Raw genomic sequence first — 22715 nt, forward strand, 5'->3', positions numbered from 1 at the left:
ACATGCGCAAGTACCAGAACTATTTGAAGAAGGCAATTACACTGCTTGTTCACTGTACAGTTATGCAATTGTACAGTTATACAATTATACAGTCAACAGGTAAACAGGTTAAACAGATGCTGCATATGAAAGATTATCATGATAGAAAGATAATCTATGACAAATGGAAAATGCTCACTGATGCTGAAGGTGTACAGTAAACTCACTACAGGAGTGATCTCAGAGAAAGAGATCCTGCCTTAGTGGCAGTCAGCCCTTATATGAGATCTGGGAGAGGTGGAGCCAAACTCCACCCCTTCTGGAAGCACAGCTGAGTTACCTTCACCTATGCTCCCACAGCTGACTCATTGTGGTTAATCAGAGATTGAGGCTGTGATCAACAGTTTCCCATACATTCACACTTCATTGGATTCCTTTTCTTCACTGGAAGAGGGAGAAACCAATAAAAGGGTCATCAAAACTTGGGTAATCCAACATAAGTAAATGCAAGTGAAAAGAATATTTTTTAAAGGAGGCTTGATATCCTTAAGGTGGCTTGCATGGAGACAAAATCAGCTCTCTACTGGAGCAGTCAGCCTTTGAAAATGCTCATAATTACACTGTGTTTCTAACATCTACATGACATGAGTTCAGTGTACAACTGAAGAAGTATGTGCAATGGGTGTTGGGAGGGTTAGTCTCTTGTTTCCAGCAAACAACCCTTTGGTGCAGCACCAACCCAAGCTGCCTGTGTGTGCTGAGCTTGGCTGCCAAGGCTGGCTGGAGGCCCTGAATCAGCTCAAAGCTGAGAAGATGAGCCAGGACACCAATGCAGGAACACAGTCTATATGCAAGAGCACTAAGCTTGGTTAGGGGTCTTTGAGAAAACCTACTCCATGCCAGGCCTCCGTGGCCTAAAATATGATATTTCTCCTCCAAGGTAATGATGTAAGAATTATGCCTCATTAGACTTGATACCTCAGGTGGATCCAGAATTTGTCTGCTAACTTAAGCACACATACTTCTGCATGAAGTACATCAAACGAGCATGCAGATTATTGTTAGACACAACACTGAGTTATGGGGAAGGACAGAGGTCAGAAGATTAATATTGATGACAGACATTTGAATCCAAGATCAAATGAATAGGATGTGCATTAGGCATTAATGCTGAAAATTGTAATCCTCAAATCAGCACACATTGCTACTGGCCCTTGCTTTACACATTAACTGTGTTTAAAGATCTACAGTTCTGCTCCCAGGCATCCTAAAAACACCTCAGTCTTGATATCCCACATGCTATTCAGCATATAAAATACATGAACAAGCCCTTGGAACAAGCACTGGCATCAGAAACTCCCCCTCTGCCCTTTAAATCCGACTTATACCCTTGCTCTCTGGCTGAATGAATTTTTGAATACTGTATGCAGATGACAGCAACTGACCAGATGGGCATGAATTCTGCCCCACAGTTACATTCACCTGGAGAAGCCTTCCGCCTATTAGGACACATTCCTGGAAAGTCATAGATATCTGCATTTGATTTTAAGGTGCATTACAGAAATGGCAGAAATGCAGCAGTGCACTGGTACTGCCTGCATTATGCAAGAACTAAAAGCCTTGGGGAACACAGCAGGAGCCCTGCTGCTGTCTGCAAGTAAGCCAGTAGCATGCAGTCAGTGCAAGCTAATGTAGTATGCGTCCTTTTAGGGCAGCACTGCTTAAAACATGGCTTTAATACCTCTGGACATAAGCTGGTAAGCTCACTACATCGTGTCACTACATTATGTCATGCAGACACAGTAACTCAGATCTTCATTTGTTTACAGCCGTCTTTCTACTTTTGTTTCAGGGTGTATCTGTCCCTCTCAGGATCATGCAGGAATGAGCTATTATTCAGATCATCAATATTGTATTTATATCCCTTTTGGTCCAGGTAGTTAAAGGAGATGAACTTAGCTTCCCAATGAGTTATTGGAAGGCCATCACACAGATTGATCTCCTGTCCATCTCTCAGAGCTATTACAAGAGGGTCACAAGTCAGCCAAACACATTATTCACCATGGACCACTCTGAGCTGCTAGCAGATCCAGTGCAAATCAGCAGGCCCCTACTTACACATCCAGCTCTGTGTTCTTCCCTTGCTGAGCTTAAGAGCTGCAAGCACACAAGCCCTGAAGTCTGCTGCCACCACCATCCCAAGGATAACTAGGCAAGCTGTCTTTCTGGTGACCCTGGGATTCCCTAGGCAGGTAAACACCCCCACACACACACACGCACACATGGAGATGCAAGAATTAAGTTGGGAAAAATAGATCAAAGCAGGCATATATTTAACTTGAGAGCCCAAACCACAACCGTACTATACTGATAAATCATTATACACATAAATTCCACATTTTATAATCACTAGGATGACACTCTTACGTGAATAAGCTGAAGTGATCAAATTATTTTAAGTGAGTTGAGACTGCTGGAAACATTTATATTCCCATTTCCAAATGTCGGTTTAGACATATCACCTCTGACTCAAAATATCACATCCATCCTTTCTCTCTGAAGAAGGAACTTCTTTCTGCCACCACTTTTGGGAAATCACTTCTCAACCATTCCAGTGACAGATTTAGACATATTTTGTTTTTCAGTATGGTGATGGGGAAAAGTGGAGGTTCCTGCATGAGCCTGGCATGGGCTGCTGCCCCTGTCCCAGGCTTCAAAAAGCCACTTTTGCAGGCAGGTTAAGCATCAGAGTCACAATGTCCAGTATGAGCAGAAATGCAAGGAAGGGAGAAAGGGCACAAGGGCAATCTAGAACTTCCACAATGACCTCCTTGGGTTTGTGCTGATCTTCCAAGCTGGACAAGATGCTATAGCTGATGCCAAGAGGAAGTCACCATGCTTCTCAGACAAGCAAATCTAGCAGCTGATTCTTAAATGGGATTCCTAAAAGGCACTGGCTGCTTTCATCCATCTCTAAAATCGATACCTTAGCCTCACAAAGAGCAAGATGAATCCACAGAAGCATCCAGAACATTTCACCACACCTTTGATATGGTTTGCCAGTATTTTTTTGGCAGCACAGTAGCTTGTTGATTTTGCTCACATATCTCAACCTTTACGATTCCCTCTTCATCAATATATTCTTTTTAACACTAGTTGTAGGGCATCTCAAGCAAGCACTCTCTCTGCATCTGTTTCTGATTTACACACAGTTGAGCACAGAAAGATACAAAAGCATTTTAGCATTCATGTACTTCTGCTTAGGGGATATATTTTTAATTTGGAATATCTCAATATAGTTGTTAAATACAGGCACTGAGATTTTTTTTAATATACCTTTCTATTAGGCACAGAGTATTAGCCTGAGCTATGAACACGTTCTCATTGTCCAAGCTAAACATTGGCCCAGGAACTCTGTGTGTATAGGAAGGCATGGTGGACAGAATAGCAATGCTTTGCAACTACCAGGTCTTGCAGAGTAGAAAGGGGAGAAGGAAGTGGGAAGGGAAATAAGGAGAAAAGAATGTGAGAAGGAAACTGTTAAAGAGAATGGAAACTAATGGGCAGAAGGCAAGTATAAAAAATCATTGAGGAGGCTTGCTTTGAGAATGACACAGTTCTGAGGAGCACGAAGGAATACAAAGTAAAATTTCAGGAGCTGATAATTGTTCTACATCAACATGTTGTCCCTTGGACCTATGGAAGAAATTCTGCCTTTAGTCAGATGTGAAATATCATTCTTCAGTGGGAACTTTGCTCATATAAGAATGAATGAATGTATCCTTTCCAGGCATAAAACAAAATCCATTAAGCAATGTTAAGAACTGGAAAGCAAAAATGAGTAAATCAGTCTAACTCTTATATGCCACTATAGTAATAGGTCTTGGAAAAGGAGTTCTGCCAAAGGCCCAGTGCTTATATGCTGGAACTCTTTTCTAGCCTAACAAGAAGAGAACAAGAAGGAAAACCAGTTCAGTTCATTTTCCCCTAATAGCAGTCTGGATACTAACTCCTGTAGTTGGTCTCTACTATAGCCTGGTGCTAGAACAATGAGAATGAAACGTCAGTGCAACTATGCAGCTTCCCTATAATTCTCAGCTTTGTTTAAAAAAACAAAAACAAAAAAAAAGCCTCAACACCACCACAAAAAAACAACCAACCAGCACCACCACCGCTAATAAACACATAAGTACATATATCACAAAAGGCCAGATGGTACTGCTCTTCATCAAGTAGAGTTTCCAATAACTTTAGTAGGAGCTTTATTCACTTTCAGACCAAAGAATGTGCCTCTTTTATTTGTCTCAGTCTTAGGTCTCTACTCTGGTTATGTATGTAGTGTTTCTGAATCATGGTATCAACCTCAGGTTGATGATGCCCTTTCCAAGAGAGTGAAGTCAAATGAAGTAACTTAAGCTCATGACAAGATTCCACTCCTCATTCTTACGTAGCTTCCACAGGCCTATAAACAAAGCAGCAGATTTGATGGCTAAAAGGCCTTTAACCAGTCTGAAGCAGCATAATCTTGGAAATGGCTGTTCTGACTCCAGGATGAAATATTTCATCCACATCCCCCTTCCATCTTTCCACCTTAAGCACAACTAAATCTCACTATTAAAAACAAGATGCTGCTTCAGAGAGTAAATCTGTTGTCTTCTTCAGACAATCATGCAGCTGCAAACAAAAAAGTGTATATTTTTTATTAAAAATACACAGCATTTTATTTTTTTTTTCACACATCATTAAAGACATTTGACAAATAACCCAACATTTGATAGATGCTCTGCATTGGAACACGAATTGTAAAATTTAAATTTTCCTGAGGTTGCTTTCAGATACAGGCACAAGACTGTCACAAATAACACCAGTCCTGACAGGGCCGAGGTTGGAAAGGAAGGCACTAAGCTGCCCAAGAGACCACTCAGGCCCATCAGGTGATCTCATCCACCACACCACTGTGTCAAGCACTTGTAAGCAGCAGCCTCCCCAAGTATTTGCTATGTCCAGCAGGGAGGAATACTGCAGCTCCAATTGTTCAGGAACTGCTTTACAGCAGGTGCCCAGCTGTCAAGCAAAGCCAGATTATCCTCAACTTCATTGCTTCTTACCTAGCTTGGCAAAGTTCATGCCAATTGCATTCTGCTGAAGAGACAGGCTTTGGCAGGATGGCTTGTTTGAGGGAGAAACAGGATGCATGGCAACACCTTTCATGATCTAGGGAACAGTTCCTTGATGAGTCTGATTCATACAGCCAGGCACTCAGAGGAGACTGACCAACACATGGGAGGGAACTTGTCTGACAGTCTCTGCAAGCATTCCCCATTGCTTGCCCTCCTCTTTCTGTCCCTCAGGAAAAGCAGATGATTTCTTGTTCCTCCTCCTCTGCTGCCACATGCTGGGGAGGAGTATCCACCTAGTTTCCTCTCTGCAGAATGGGTGTTGTGGGTAGCACATCAGCTCTTCCCAAGATCACAGGATGCCATTCTCAACTGAGATGGTGATGTGTGAAAGCACTTTGCCAGCATGCTCCTCCTGTGCACAAAGCACTGTGCACAAAACAGCATGCTCCTCCTTTCTGTGCAACAATAGTTCTGTTGAACCAGACATTCTGGGACCTGAGAAACCTGATTCACCTAATTGAAGGTGCACATGGCAGACATTTTCTTATGGCATGGAAAAATTAATTATATCACATGACACATTTCAGTACTGGTGTTTGAGAGCTCATTAACAAAACAACCCTAAGAAGTGCTAATAGAAACAAATGCCTTTAACATCACAGGCCTCCCAGATGACTCTTGCTACAGAGATGGATGGCAAATCACTGTCAGTCATCTTTGTATTCCATATTGACTACATTGAAGCAATTACCTGTTTATTTTTAGAACTCGCTCCATTTTAACCACAAGTGATTCACTCCAGGAGATGTCTTCTGCTGCATCACCACTTCATGGGTTAACAGCTCTCAAATTTAAATGGTTTTAAATTCTGGGACAAACACCTACTTTTTTTTTCTTTTTTTTTTTACTTTTTTTTTTTTCTTTTGCCTCTAGACATTAGATGGGAGTTTTAATTCAGGCTTAAAACAAAACAAATGCTAGTCTTCAGTAAGCATCTGCAGGGAAATATAAAAATATCTGGAAAGTGTGAAAACGAGTTCCCATTTTGCTAAATGCTGAGTGTTCAGCAGCAGCATTCTGATTACTGCACACATGCTCATTTCCAAGTCCTCCTGCTCTGCAGCAGGAGAAGGCTGCCTGCCCACATCCTCAGAGAACTTCGTGATGTGATGAGCTTAGTGGTCCCCTACAGGAGCCCAGAAATGATTGTTTCCTTTGACATATCAAACACCAGCATGAGGGTTTCCCTCTTCTTTTAATGCCTAAAGGAACAACCCATTTTATTGCTTCCCCCAGCCAACTCAAGGTTTATCTGCATTGTAGGCAATATTCCAGACTGGAGAATGAAGGGCTGGGAAGAAGCCCAAGCTGCTGTTCTCCTGTAAAATGAGGGGTGAGGTGAACACTAAAGGAAGGAGAGTACTGGGAAGGAAAGGTTCCTCCTGTTGCTCCCTCTGGACAGAAAGTACAAGCAGGAGCTGCCCCAGGCACTGCAGTGGGGAACCAAGTCCTGGGCTTAGCTACTGCTTGGCTCAACCCAGCCCCTGCCTCCATCTGAAGGGTTGCAAGCTTCTGGGCCACAGACCTTCTCTTACCTCCAGCAGTTTGACACCCATGACAACTGCACACCTACTCTGCCTGCAGTCTGGGACCAGTCTTACCAGTCTGTATGCTGAGGAAGCCACAAACATCCCAAATGAGAAGGGGACTCCACCCTGCCCAAGGGACAGCCAAAACACCTCCAGAGAGACAGCCCTGACCTAAACTTCCCACTTCAGAGCTTCCACTTCAGTGAAGTATCCTACCAAAGCATTCCTGATAAAAAAATAAAAAATCTAGGACTGACTCAAAGTCCATTTTACAGCTACAAGTCCATTACACAGCTGCCTGGCCACCATTCATTAACTGTAATGAAAATGACCTGGGGCTCCTTGCATCAAAGAATCTTGCCTTTTCTTCATTCTTTCCAAACATTTTGCTGAACTCAAAATTCAGCTGGAAAACATCACATGGGATAGGTGGCATAGGTGGCATCTCTGCCTGCCCTGCTCCCGGCTGTGCTTTTACTTTTCCCTATGTTGCATGCCCCCCCACCTTCTTGAGTATACCATGAGAAACCAAAACATTTACTTACATCTGATGGCAAATGCAGAAGTATATAAAATTTGGCCCTACACTTTATTAGGATTAATATTCATCAAATCTGAGACCAGGAGAAATTTATTTCTGAGGAATTAATCCAAATCTCTGCAGCGCTTGCCAATCAGCCATTGCAGAATTACAACAGCACATGAAACCTCATAAGAGAAATGGGTGAAAAAAAAAGTCTTCAACAGAAGTAAAACTGACTCATCTCTTTATTGCCAACACCAAGAAAGATGCTGAGTGTAAACAAACAGCAGACATCCTAAGGAAAATAGGTAGTCACAATGTTTTTTAATGTGAATGGTCAGATAGACAAGCTGGAGGGAGCAGGACCACCCTGCAGCTACTCTGGACCTAAAGGAGGTGGCTAGTGGTGAAGTTTCCAGGAGTGGCAAGGCCACCAGGGACCTGGGAGCAGGGAGAAAGCTGATAAGTCCCTGTACATGGAGAGCTCCTCACTACACAGAGTGCAGAGCTGCAGCTGCAGGAAATGTGATCAACTCAGGGATGCCACATGTACATTTAGATCTCAAAGCTCTCAATGCTCTTCACAAGCCACTTTGACCTGAGCTGGTTAGCGTTCCATCTGAGAGTGAACCAGAGGACTTGTACAAGTGTCAAGCTCTATGCCCTGTCTGCTGGGGTCTACAAAGACTACAGGCTCTGCACGCTGACATCAGTCCTGTGATTATCACTAGGTGTGGGGAAACAAAGTTGATTAAGACTTGGGATCAGAGAGCCTTGGGAGGAACATAAGGAAGGTCACCATGAAAACAAGTTAGATTTCCTGGTAAAGTCCACTGTGACCAACTAACTATTTTGTTACTTACTAAAAGCCCTTTGTTTAAACCTTACCTAGCAGGTGGGATTAATGAAGAAGCTGTTCTGTTAGAACTATTTTTTTTTAAGCAGCTTTTACCAGAGTTGAAACCACAGAGGCAACCTTAATGCTTGCATCCCCAAGACTGAGATTTCCAATGATTTCAAAGAATACGGATAGCATCACCTCTTTGTTAGAACAGCTTCTGGCCTTTACAGTATTCAATACAAAGACTCTCCCATCTTGAATCTCTCCCTCAGCATCAGAACCACACTTTTCAAAGTATCTCAGAAACAAACTAACAAGCTAAATCTTACTTTGGTCCCTATTCAAGTAATTGCATTGTTTGTATGAGGGCTATGAACAAAAGCAGACAAGGAGAAGCATTTAGCGCTGTCATGAATGAACACTGCTCAAAGTCAGAGGAAGCACGTACAGAACTCCATGAAGCTTCTCTGGGATCATCTTGTGATTGCAAAGAATGCTAGATTGTGCACCACCTGTATGAAATACAAACCACAGAGTGATACATTGCTTTGTTTACTAACAGACCTTAGCCAAGTATTTACTGGACCATGATAAGTACCACATTGTTTGTCAGAATGCATTTAAAAAACAGAGCATACAGAAATTGAATCTGTTATTTAGAATGTTCTCAATCTGAGTGGATAGTTTGGTTTCAAATTACTGATAGTTTCAGGTATTTATAGCTCCTGATAAAGTCACCAAGCGCATTTTGTGCTTTGGCGCACTCGTTTCATGCAAGCACATTTAAGAGAAAGAGCTGACTGATACCAAAGAGGCTGGGAGGCCAATGCTCAGGTCACACTAAGCCAGATGTGCACCACTGCACGTATGACACGAGCAATACAACATGCCATAACCACCGAGTCATGTGCCTTACTCCTCACAAATGCTGGTCATTGGAGCAACCACTGTTCTGAGCTGACTCCCACTCACCCAATGAGAAAACTTAATGGGCATTTCTTCCATAGGGACAGGTATTCTCTTCCCCACCAACAGACTAAGCCTGTATCACGGGCAGAGTGCTGTGTTGGCAAAATGCATGCTGCTTGTTATATCTACTCCCTGTTCCAGTGTGAAAATCAGCATTGCACTTGCGCTGTCCAAATGGATCTACACTACAGAGACAGAAGCAGGGAGAGCAGCCAGGATACACACTGTACTCCACTTCTTCATAAAACACATGTACTACATAGAGAAATGATAATCCCTTCACAGTAGAAAATACAAATTTCCAAAATGAATCCCTGGGCTAAAATGAATTACTGTAATAACCACAATCCCAGCATGAGTGCTAATCAGAGAGGCACAGCTGATCACCTGCTATGTGCCATCCCTGGCCAAGCAGCTCTGTGTCCTGATGGTGGGGTGCCCCAAAGGGCTAGATGCCCCAATGGCTGGGTACCCCCAGAATGAGATGACAGTGCTGCTGGGCCACTGAACTCTCTCACTATGCACTTCTGCTGAGTGCAGCAAAAAAACAAACAAACAAAAAAAACCCCAAAACACAAGAAAACCACTACTGCAGCTCTGAACAGCAGGATGCAAAAATCTAAGCCCAGGCCAAGTAATTTTTTCTTCAAGTATAAAAAACACAGGAAACAAAGCAAGAGACAACACATCGTACATGCCTGTTTTGGTGCAAATCCATTTTCCATGAAGGTACAAAACAAGAGAAGGATCATTCTGCAGTGCTAGAGGCTAGGGCAACGTTCTTAACATACTCGCAATAATTTTATTTAATAGCCGATGAAAAAGGCAGTTACATAAGAATGCAATAACCAAAACATGAAATCCTGAGGTTAGATTACAGCAGAACAGGAGGAGGAGAAGGAAAAAAGGCAGTTTGTGCCTTAAATTTTGCTGCATTGTCAAGGAGCCAAAAACCAGATTCGGGCGTTTCTTCTCATAAAGGGCAGAGCCATGACCACGGCAAATCCCGCACGGGACTCCCCGCCGCCGGCACGCACCCACATTCGCACCATGCAGACGGCGTGCGGCTACCCTCGACCCCGCCACCGTTTGGCGGGCAGGCCAGATGTTCTACGGAGAACAAAACCACGCCGCCGCCCCCCGGACACACACACACACACACACGCGTACACACGAGTGCCCGCCGCTCGCAGCCGGCTGTCGGCTCCCCGCCGCACCGCCAGTCTCTCGGCACAAAGGTGCCCGACAGAGAGCCCCCGGCAGGCCGCTGCCGCCCCGCCGCCGCCCCTCGATCCCCCCGGGAAGGGCCGGGCCGGGCGGCACCGGCCTCCCTTACCTGGACAATGCCGGCCTGGTCACAGCTCATGCTCCCCCTGGCAGCGCGGCTGGCAGGGCTCACATCCCTCACGTGCCGCCTGTCAGCTCCCCGCGCCGGGCAGCGCCGCCCGTGTGTCAGCCCCCGCCGAAGCTCACCATAGTCCAGCAGCACCGGCTGCAAAGCCCGCAACGCCGCCGCTTTCCCTCCTCCCCCTCCTCGCCAGCCTCCTCCCACCCCGCTGCCTGTCGCCGGTTACCGGGCGCACGGAGCCACCCACACGCCGCGGCGAGCGCCCGGCAGCCCGGCCCGCCCCTCAACGCGACGCCCGGCTAGGCCCGGCCCTCGCCTCCGCCACGGGCCGCCTGGGGACGGTCGCCAGCGGCCCCTGGGGGTGGCGGCCTGCTCCGGGCCCACGCCGGTACCCTGCGCACCTGGGAGCGCCAAGTTCGGTCCACACCGCAGACGGATCTGCGTCGCCCTCAGCACTGCTCGGCCGGTCGCACCTGCCCCTCGCGCATCTCCGGGTGGGAACCTCGCCCAAAGCCGAGGGACGTAACGATGCGTGCCGGCACCGGGGCAGGAGAAAGCAGCTCTTTTCTCCTTCTTGCTCCCTCCCGCAGCCTTGCAGCCCTCCTGCTGATGCCCCGCCAGTAGTACGGACTCTGGGGGTGATGGCTGATGTCTTCCCCCTCACACACGAAATGGCATGTACCCCGCAGGTGAAACTCTGCAGGGAGCTGACACCACCAACCCAAGCCCCTGAGGGATCCCCAGCCTCCCCTCCCCTTGCTTTCTCTCCTGGACAGCGTTTTATAAATCGCACCCCCTGGACAAAGAAACCCGCAGTCCTACAGCTGGGAAGAGAGGGAGTTTCAAAACACAGCTGCTACACGCGCGTTTCTCCCACGGGTCTCGCGTTTGTACTAGCATCGATCCCTGTGCAGCCGACTCACCAAAAATAGAGCAGGAACGCTGCTGGGGACTGCGGCGAGCAGCAGCTTGCACCGCGCTGTGCTTGCTGCCCGTGCCCAGCTGGCGAAGGGGCTGAACACCAGCGCTAGGCATCAGCTGGAAGACAGCAAATGCAGAACAGCGAAGTTCTGCTTAGACTCTTGCCGGATTTTTGCAGATGCCTTTAGGTAGAAATGGCATTTTGCAACCATACCGTTGGAGTGGATCTTCCCCCTTCTCCACGCTACTAAATGTGTTATTTTTTTTTGAGTCTTCTAGCTCACAAGCACAGGCAATGATAAAAAATAAACACTAATTTCCAGTAACGTCACATAATTTAAGCTAAGTTTGCTCCCAGAGGCATCTTTGCACCCAAGTCAGATTGAGTTGGGGAGGAAAATGGGTACTTATTACGCTGATGGAAGAAATCTCTGATCGGAACTACTAGCACCAGACCAGCGGGCTGCTTCACTGGTGAGTCAGAGAAGAGAAGAATGCATTACAAAGCCACATCAGCTCCTCAAGTCAGACTGAGATACAAACAAAGCTGCTTGATATCTCAGCACACATCTGTGTACAAACATGTTTCTGCAGGTGTGTTGAACACTTGGTGTGTTCAGACAAGCGCAGAGCCTCTGCATCTAATGAAGCTGTCCACTGCTCATGGATTGCTAACAGTCTGCAGGAGGCCAGATCCAGATATGACACTGAAACTGCTCATGGTAGACGCCTGCTTTTGCTCTGGCAACTTGGAAGTCTACAGAAGAAGAAATAGAAGAAACACCTCTTTAAGAAACCCAACTGGGCATATGCTTTTCTCTTGACAAGCTACCACCTCTGCTTTCCTTCTAGTCTGAAAAAAACATCCTGAATCTCCTACAGAAGCAGCAATTTTAGATTACCTGTTGTTGGAGGCTGAGTAAAACAGGAGAGGATAAAATTAAGCAAACTGCATATTCCATGCACACTTCCTGTAGGTGGGCATTCAGATTATGAACAGAAGATAAATGTGGTTCTGTGGCAAATGATTCAGAAGGTAAACCTAGGTGTAAAAAGGACCTTTTCTCTCATGTTGTTCAAAAGAAGGAAGTTGTACACATTGGAATTAAAGTGGCTTCCACTGTAACTTCATGTTTTACTGAAAAGGAGAAGAGCTGCATAATGCATGAGGAACTTTAAAACTGAAATAAAGTTTGGCATTTCAGATGTTTATCTGCAATATAAACACAGTTCTGAATTTTGCATGCCTACCTGCTATACACTCCCTAAACTCCCACAGACTAAATCTAATAGCAGGTTTTGCTGTCCCACAGGCAGAATGACATTTTCTTGCATCTTTCCAGCCATAAGCTAAGGCACACTTACAGACAATGTGAGGTGAAGATAATCTGGGCAGCCAATGTGACTGAGTCATATGTCTGTGTTTTGCCGGGAAGTAGCAGAATGTTGGCAGCTAGAGTAGTCCTGCAGAAGCATGAAATAAGGTCAAGAAAGAAATTTATTTTGCAACTGGTGGGGCAAGAAAAAGCAAGATGAAACAAATACATATTTCTGTACCAAATATTTCTGAGGGCCCTATGTGTAGGTCCTGGATTTTTGCAGGATAAATCTCATTGCACTTCCAAAATCTGTCATTGCTGTGGCTCATTTGTGCCTGGTATCTATCAGGGCGAGTTCTTAGCATAGTCTTTTGAGCAGAGAGTTTGCAGTGATTCTCAAGTGGTTTGATCAAAGAAGTGCTCAACTCAGAAATTCTAGCTATTCCTAGCAAATATCACATACACCTACATCTGGAAAAACAGACAAATACAGCATCTGTCTTGATACAGTCAAACTGTTGGTGTCCTCATTAAATTTTATTGGACAAAATTAGCTTTTTATTAGCAAATCAACTGCCACTGAGCTGATATAATATGGCATTTCTAGCTGCTGGACTTCTTTGTGACCACATAACATCCTTATATCTCAATCACATGACTTCTCATTATAAATTACTTGTTTTGTTGGGACGCAGAACTCCTTGAAGTCATTACTGACTTCAACACACACAGACTGTCTTTTCAATCTTAGCTGATGCAACCCAATATCTTTTATTGTATTTTGCCTTACACAGATGGGATTGCTCATATATCATTTGAATGCTGTGCTTATGCATGGCAGTAGTCACTTGTCTGTGATGTAGGTACTAGGACTTCAGGACTAATGCAGTATCCTGATCTCCATCCCTGTTTCACGCTGGGTGTACAGATGAATTTCTTTGCATGGATATTTTGTTACTAGAGCATGGGTATGTATTTGAATGATGCGTGAGTTCCTGCTGAAAGAGGATGCTTGTGGCTTTGCTCTGCATCTGGTTCCTGATCTTGCAGTTCTGTCCATTCCTGTACGTGCCAGCCCAGGTATTCACCTCATCCCTCAGTAATTTAGTTTAGCTCATTAATCTAGAACAGTTATTCTGTTTTTCTGGGTTAATTTTCTAAGTTGAACTGGTGTGAGACCAACACCTCCCACTGACACATTAGAGAGGGATGTGAAATCCAGCAAGAAGGGAAAAAAGTGAGATTACTCCTTTGCAGGGCAACTAACCCCACTAGATTAGTTCAGCCTTCTCATGAGATCTCTCCCAGACTGAACAAGATCAAACACAAGACAAGCAGGGATATTCCTCCTAGGTGGTGAAAGCCAAAAGTATTGCGTATACTGTCTGCATGTAGACCTTGGAAAATTTTTGAAGATGTCAAATACTTAATTTTGTCCTCTCTCTCACCAAAGGTTCCCAGACAAATCGTTAGTAATTTACTTTTTTCTCAACACTGTCCCACCACTGAGTATCAGGCCTGTTTTGACTCTGTTGGAGAGAATAGAGGAGTTCATCATCCATAGTCACTTGGCTAACAAACAATTCCACAGTAAGAGAGGACTGAATTTACAGATGAAGAAAGATGGGTTTATGGAATGGGGAGGGACTGAGAGAGAGGTTATATTGAGGGCAGAAGGATTGGAAAAAGATCAACCAAAAATGGGCCAGCATGGTAGGCCATATGTTTCTTCTAAACATTTTTTCTGCTTTTGTTGTTTGATTGCCACAGTGGTTCATAACTGTCTGTTGTTTTGTTCTGAGACTTCAGTGGTTTAGGGTTTTTTGTTTTCTTTTGTTTTGTTTTGGGGAGAGGTGTCTTTTTTTTTTTTTTTTTTTTTTTTTTTTTTCTTTAGTTGGCACTGCTTTCAAAAATCAAAACAAGCAACATCACCACCACTCCATTTTGTGTCAGGTTTTTCTACATATATGTATAATTAGAACAATGTGAACACAGCTGTAGTATGCACAGACCTGGGGCCGTGCTCAGTAGTTCTGCAGTGTCATATCTACCTCACCATACAAATAGAGTGAGAATAAGTCTGACATGAGTTCATTTACCACTGTCTTCTTTCATTTGTCGATGAATTCTACTAATAAGAGAAAAAGAAGTGGATATGCACTTAACATATTCCTTCCAACTGAAGCCAAAATAACCTACTGTGAAATATTTTCATCATTCAGGACAGATGACCTGAATATTTAATGCTAGCCCTCTGCAATATTTCTGACAGTATCAACCATGCAAGTTTAAACTCAGGCCAGTAACAAAAAGGGAGCTTGATTCTCTATCCCAAAGCTGCCAGAATTAAACTATGCAGTGTGGTGCTGAAAGGCCTATATATATATATATATATATATATATATTTTTTTTTTTCCTCACCAAAAATATCATTTTTTTTAATAAACTCTTTGCTTAATGGTTTAAAAGGACACCAAGTAGAGCAAGGCAGTAAGATACAATATATCTCCCAAAGTAGTGCTTTAATTGTTAATAGCCTTGCTCCCTAGCATGCTGGTGTAGTTGTCTGGCTGTTTCCCATTTTCTGCATAATCACTAGGCTTTTTGGTTTTCAAGCAGGAAGACCAAGGCCTGGCCCACTAGCAGCAGGACAGCAAGGCCTTACCCAAGGCCTTATACTGCTCCTTCTGGCCTTGTGTGCAGCCTGCTCTCCTGGGTGGGACCTACTCCCTGGATGAGCCCTGCCTGCTTCTTTAGCTCTCCTCTTGTTCTTGTCATTGCTCTACCAGGTATTCTAGCTCATCACAAAAGCTTTACATGTAAACATGCTGTTCTTTACTATCAGCTTTTTTGGTTCTTCTTTCTAAGGTGCCTGCAGCTATAGTGATTCCTTCTAAGCCTCAGCCCCTAGACTAACACATGAAATCATACAAATTTTAAATCATGCCACCACATTACTGTTCCTGCTGGACACAAGAAGCTGTTACCTCACATTCATAACTTGAGCACCTCTGGCTTTCAGCTTCAAACAACTATGACAGATCTCATCTAGGAAGACCAAAGGGCAAATTTACAAAAATTAGACCTAGCAGCTTGCAGGGTCTCAACATCTAGTTAGGTTTACAGAGCACCTTGCTGCCTTCATGTGCTTACATGTTGTCTAGTCTCTAGTTACACCCAAAACACTGTACACAAGGAATTATTGCTATAGATAAATCTTCAAAGTTTTAAAATGCAGTTTGGGGATAGTTGTTTTTCTTTCTTAAGTTGCTTGAACACTGGGGTATTTTTTAGTTCCAGGACACATTTTAGCAGTTTTAAGTTTAGAGGTCAGCCTCCAAAAATCCCAAGCAGTGCTTTTATGTTCAGTGATAACTACATGTTTTCAGCAGTTTGACTTTGTCTTAGAAGCATGTTAGCATTCTTAGTAAAAGCTATTGATTAGGAAAAAACAGCTAAGTTACAGTTGTACCTAAAATAGATGTGTGTGGTACATATTGCTGAAAAATACATAAGTGAGAGAAATGCCAGGTCTTACTGCATGTACCCAACTGCAATACAAACTGAGTCTTCTCATGAATACATGAGAATCAGCAGCAAAACATAGGCCTCATTAATTCTGTGTGATTTGAATTATACCTGGAATTTCCTTCTCTTTTTATGTTAGGCATCTTTAAAGCCTATCTGTTTTCTGAAGAACAGTAGAGTAAAATTTCACATTCATAACTCCAGGCTACACCTATGGTAAAATTTAAGAGAATTTCCTCCTTGCTTAGCATCTCTATCTCCAGCCTTGGACGGGAGAATTAAAAGGGGTTCGTGTTTGGCTCATGCAGTTCTAGCAGAGATGATTCTCTATTGGGAACTCAGCAAACGAGCTGTTAATAACACACCAGCTGAATTGCAATTGTCTCTGCAGAGCTAACAGAAGTAAAAAGCAATAAAAACTGTTCTGACATTGTTGTTAGCAGATGTGACTGACAACATGTACCATTCTGTTGAGTATGTAGGAGTCACAGACATTACATCTTAGAGCCAAACCATGCAGAGTTTGGAATGGAAGAGTCCAGGACAGAGTTCTGGAAGAAAATACAGAAGCAGCCATGAGCACAGGGCAGCACCTACAAATTCTTTGTCTAAGCCCCATTAACCAGTCCTATTGGTGTAGTTTCTCTGCAAACTACCAAGAAACCACTGGGTGTTACAGCACAGTATAGCGGCCTTCTATGCTGTGCAGTTATAGAAAGACTGTTCCCAGGTTTTCTTCCTCTTCTCAACAGGAACACTTCTGTGTTGAGAAAATTTCTGCTCAAATAGGCATGCTCAATTATCTTTATCCCAAAAAGATACAAAGGTGTTTTAAGCTTTCTTTATTCAAATAAAAAGAGACTCTACTAGGAGAATTTCCCTGTAGGGTCTCTTAGGAGGCACTCTTTTTATCCTAACTTCCCAACCATATTGTCTCTCTTCCTTTCTTCATTGGCTGAAGTACTCAGAGGTTACAGACTTCCCAGTCCTCATAATGCATGCTCCTCCTTGCTGGTGACAACCTCATCTGACATACATCTCATGTATAATTAATTCTAACTTTATGCCACTTAGGGCAGAGAAGTTAATATTAATTAACCTATGAAACCTGCACAATCAGTCTGAAGTTCATAAGTTTGAGTTGTCAATCTACCACTTTAGTTTCTTCTAGTCCCAGCTGGTTCTTCTTTTCTGATAAACATTATTTGGTAAGAGTTTCAAACCGTTCTTCTTTCTGATCAGCTTTATTTGGTGGGAATAGTCATTTGGCTGGAGAGGAATTTTCAAGCCTCTGCACAATTTGCAAGGACACCAGACACCTTGTTTGCAAGCCCCTTTTATCTCAACCTGTTCATTTTTCCACAAAGGAAATGGTCTATGGAAGGCGTGACCAACTGGCAGCCCATCACAGCCCATACTTTGGCCAGACCTCTGTCCCACACCATTATGGTCACCCTCCTCAGAGTATCCAAACATGATTGAGCTTGAATGAATCAAACTGACAGAATTAACAATAAATCCTCTAAACATGCCACCTGCACCAGAGGCCTTCAAAAAAAGTATGAGCCAAAGGGAGAAAAGCCATGAATTAGCTACAAGGGACCATCTGTCCCTGTTAGTCCGCTGGACAGCTTAGTAGTTGCTACTACTTTCTGCATCTGTACAAGGCATGAAAGCAAAACACTACAAACAGAATAAAAAGGAATACAGTGGGATCACTTGATACCGTATTGGCATAGGCACAGCAAATTATCACCAGAAACATGAAGTGGCTTTAGTTCTTAGTGTAACAACAGTCCATACATTCTCTTGGCACATCGTTTGTAATTTAGTTAAAGCACAGGAAATATACACCACACTTTCCTCTTCACCTGATGTAGGATCTGAACTCTTTCATGCTACTTGACATACATAGTGCCCAACCAATGTGTAACAGCTACCAACATATCTGTGTCCCTTATCCTAAATTCTTTACTCAAGACCTGTCTGACAGTGATAGAGATCCCATGAAGTTGGATCCACCTCCTCAGGATGACCTGTTGGAGGTAGATCCACCTCCATCAGAGCATACTGGTCACCATGCCATCACTGTCAGGCTGACCAGAAAGTGATCATGCCCCAGGGATCTCAGAGACGCTGAGATCTATCCACTTCCCTCCAAGCAGCCACCTTGAAGCTGGTGCTGATCCTCCCATCCTCTAAGTTTACTGTTGGCTGAGAAAACCGCAACTCGGGGCCATCCTGCAGGCTGCAGATTACCAATTCTTTGCACAGCCAAGGCTCTTATGAGCCTGTCTTTCCCATCCCTCTCCCTTCTCCACAAGACCTGTCATCTCTTCTTCACGGAGTCCTGAGGAAGAGGACAGGGCAGGGACTGCCATCCTCTGAACTAGTGTGTGGTGGCAACAGGAGGAGCCCAGTGGAGGGACCTGAACTCCTGGAGGCCTCAAACATTCCAGGGTTGTGAGTAAACTTACATAAGTTTACTGTTAGCTAGGAAAATCCCAACTCAGGGTCATCCTGCTGTCTTCTTTGTATCTGTTATAGTTTCCATGGAAATAAATAGGAAGCATTACTTTAGGTGTGACCTACATACTTTAGATGTAGCCCAAGACAATTCCTCTGACAATTCCTCTTCATTCATTGAAGCCCAAGCAATCCAAAAACTGAGCACCCATGGTCTACTGTGGTCTCCTCTCCTACACGTGTTTTCATTCATGTGGAGAGATAAAGCAGCAACTTTCTTCAAGACCAGCAAAAGTTCCTGTGTTTTCCTGTCAACAAGTTTTTGCCTTAGGGACAAAAACAAGTTAAGTGCCAGAAGGAAATTTGAATGTACAGTAAAAATGTTGTCTGGTGGGAAAAGGAGACTTAATCCATAAATGACATTAGAAGACAACTGACATGATCAGGAAGAATGTTGTAAGGAACACTGGACACCCAGAGCTTGTGTGTATTTGTTCAGAGGTTGTTCTGCTTTTGATTCGTTCTTAAACTGCAGTTGAAATGAACATTATCCCTGTAGGGCTGAATCCTGAAGACTTAATGCTGTTGTGTTTTCAGAATAATTCATTCAGATCAGAATCTGACTGTAGGTATTATGAAAACAAATCAGTATCAAAGTTCAGCATTACCTTGCTTGAGATGACATATACACAGTAATAGATTCTTAATTCCTACATGAGCACCCATTTTTGCACTTTTCAACAGATTAACAAGCTCACATTTTCAATTTTAATACAAAAACTGTGAGTAACAACTAACATTTCTTGAATGTTTTTTTCTTTTAAAGCCTAAAACAATTAATTCCCATGCCATTAATATCTCACAGACTCTGTACTTCTGAGCAGGGAGAAGGAAGTAGCTGAGAGGAGGATGTCTGGCTTCACTATAATCCAGTAATTTTCAATAGTTTGTACATGTCTGGCTGCAGATGAATTTCTGCTCTGTATATAATCAACGTATTTGAAGAAGAGGTAGGAAATACAGTTTCCACAGTTATCCAGAGCTGTCTGGCTAGTGTCTATGTAGACTCACTTTTGATCTGTATCAACATTTTCCAGGGTGGCACGTGTATGTTCTCAGTTGTGCTTTTGTACAGCAAACATTTCTCCTACAGCACTTGCTCAGACACAATCCATAGACCTAGAACACAAGTTGTCCTATTTACAGATGCATGTTTCTTGCTGTCAGTGCAAGTTCCTACTCCCAGGAAATCGGGGAAGATAACGGGAACAACAACTGCTAAATTATATCTCACTGGCAGACTTTCTCTGCCAAACTGTTTAAATTCTGTGTCTGACTGACAGAAGGCTGCAACATTCCTCTTGGTAAAAGTCTTCTACCAAAAATAACACTCTACCAAAAATAAAACTAACAATGCAATATTCCTTTTATTCTTAGAGCTAGCTGAACATCCTGCCCGATGTTCAAGCACTTCTGGATAACAGTGCAAGAGACTTAGGACAAGAGTTATTTTTACTGTATCTGCTTTAAATAGTGCTGGTGACATTTATAGTTTTACTGTACTGTACTATTCAAAGTTATATTCTTTTAAAATAGCTTTGGAACTAACAGTCTTAATCCTTTAAGAGAAAAAGTGAGTTAAGCTTAACACTCTATTTATATAAATCTGATGCATTATTACAAAATGCACATTACGTCCATTATTCTTTTCATTAATTGCTAGTTTGGTTAAAGTCCTTCTAATGATTTTCAGCTTTTATGCAAAATTATGGTTTCTAACACCTTTGATAAATCTAAACAAGCAAACTAAAAACAAGGGGAAAATTGTAATGTCTTCCTAAAGATTTCTATAATGATTTTGGCCAATATCCACTGTCAATAAACAAATTATTCTCTTTCTGTAACACTGTAAGAGATATTGGAATTTGGTCCCATAGGGAAACTGATTGTTTCACTCATTGTTAGAAAAGTGGAGGCAATTGCAAGCAGAAGACTATTGTCTGCTGACCCTGGATAGCTGAAGTCAGACTCTGGGCCTGTCAGACTTCCTGCATAGCCTTGGGTAAATGCTTTAATCTACCTGCTGTGTCTGTTCCTTATGTGCAAAATCGAAAATATCGCTTTACCCACAGAAATGTCACTAAGCAAAAGACCAGAAAGGCTTGTGAGAAAGTCAGGTCACATGCATGTTATGGACAGTGGGGATCGTGGAAGTGTTTGGACGTCTGGATGAGATACAGGTAGAAGTGCACAACAGTGCAGGAAATGAGAAATAATAAGGTAAACAAGTTAATTAGTTTTGTGGGGCAGAATGAACGCCTTGATTTTCAAGGTCTGAAAATGAGCAACAAATTACTTGCAGGCTGAAGACAAGCTATGTCTAATCCCACACGTTTAAATTCATGCTGAAAAAGATATTATATACTGAAGAATCTTTTAGGTATCTAGTATTCTTCAGGTAAAAAAAATATTGCTTATCACAGATGAAAGATTACTTCATTACTTTACATAATATTTCCAAGTATCTCTGAAGAAGACAAATGACGGGTACAAACTGTAGAGTTGTAATGAGAAAGTGTAAAAATCACTTTTCTCAGTTTTCAAGTGGCCAGATAAGATAGTGAATTCAGAGTTACATAGTTAAAACCTCTTTTAATTAGGGATTTACTCAGATATAGCTAGCTGTATTACAGAAGAACAGACAGTAAGTAGAAAATCTTCAAGGAGAAGCAAAGGATTGAATTTGAAATATTCTCTCCATTTTCTGTTGCAGTATTTGAGTTCTTCCGATTGACAAAGAACTACAAATACTAAAAACAAACAAACAAACAAAAAAACCTCAAAATATATATAAGCAGGAAAGTCACTGACATAGAGTTCTAATCTTCACCTGAATGTTACAGATCATTTTTTAATCAGACAGGGAGCAATAAGGCATTACACTAAGCTAGGCAAGTTGAGCAAAGTGGTAGAATTATTCCCTTTTCTTGACTATGTAACCAAATACAAATCTGAAAGTCATCTGAAGGATGACTGCTTATAGTAAAGCAACTTGTCAGTGGAACAGCTTTTATTTCCTTTGCATTGTTTTGTTTAAAAATATTCCTGATGTTGATTCTTCTGCTCAGTGTGATTTGATTTCCATCTTGGTGGAAAATACAGCCAGAAAGGATTAGACCAAAGGCCAAAGGTAGTTTCAGATCATTGTCAGGAGCAGATATACAAAAAGAACAGAGCAAACAGAGCAAAAGTAGTACAGATCATTACACTTCATGATGCAGTGATACAATTTTATAGGTCATTTGTGTTTGTATTAAAATATTAAAGCCCCTACACAGATGTGCTTATTTTCTTTTCATCCAGTGCCTGCAAGTCTGTGCATCCTTCCCACGAGGACAGAGGTGTTGCCATAACCATAGGGTAGTCTGAGTTGGAAGGGACCCTTAAGGGTTTTCTAGTCTAACTCCCCTGCAATGAACAGGGATATCTACAGCTAGATAAGATTGCTCAGAGCCTGGTCTATCCTGACCTTGAACATCTCCAAGGACAGGGCTTCCACCACCTTTCTGCACAACCAGCTCCAGTGCCAGACCACCCTTACTGTTAAAAAAATTCTTCATTATGTCCAATTTAAATCTTCTGTCTTACTAATTTGCTAGCAATGATACAATGAGTAAATCAACCACTACAGCACTGTTTGCAAGGAAATCCTGAAGTGGTTGGAGAGGGAAGGGAGAGATGTGGAGTGTACACAAGAACTCTGCTCTCTTCAGTAGCTGTGATCAATAAGCAACAGAAAGAATATTTAATTCGATGAAATACCTCTCAATGATAGATTGATAGGTCCAACTGCATTGTCAGATTGAGCAGGCACATTAAGATGCCCACATTTACATTGGTTGATAGTGATAGGACAAGGGGAGTGGTTTTAAACTAAGACAGGGGTGGTTTAGATTAGATATTAGGAGGAAGCTTTTCACACAGAGGGCGGTATTGCACTGGAACAGGTTGCCCAAGGAGGTTGTGGTTGCCCCATCCCTGCAGGCATTCAAGGCCAGGCTGGATGTGGCTCTGGGCAGCCTGTACACAGCAGGGGGATTGAAATTAGATGA

The 22715-nt window shown here is 42.8% G+C and overlaps 1 protein-coding gene across 13 annotated transcripts in view; it reads right to left on the minus strand.

Annotated features, from left to right (window-relative positions):
• HECW1 (HECT, C2 and WW domain containing E3 ubiquitin protein ligase 1) overlaps positions 1 to 10872 on the minus strand; it is a 233504-nt gene extending 222632 nt beyond the window's left edge. For 7 of the 13 annotated variants that reach the window (XM_072330281.1, XM_072330278.1, XM_072330273.1 and 4 more), the window contains exon 1: positions 10358 to 10551. In XM_072330281.1, the coding sequence (XP_072186382.1) occupies positions 10358 to 10387 (30 nt within the window). In that variant the 5' untranslated portion in view covers positions 10388 to 10551. Of the gene's footprint in view, positions 1 to 10357; positions 10584 to 10770 lie in introns of those variants that run through there. The other 6 variants (XM_072330283.1, XM_072330275.1, XM_072330282.1 and 3 more) reach the window with 6 other exon arrangements.
• Positions 10873 to 22715: the final 11843 nt, after the last annotated feature.

Source organism: Excalfactoria chinensis, chromosome 2, assembly GCF_039878825.1.
Source record: "Excalfactoria chinensis isolate bCotChi1 chromosome 2, bCotChi1.hap2, whole genome shotgun sequence".
In the NCBI taxonomy this organism is placed as follows: Eukaryota; Metazoa; Chordata; class Aves; order Galliformes; family Phasianidae; genus Excalfactoria; species Excalfactoria chinensis.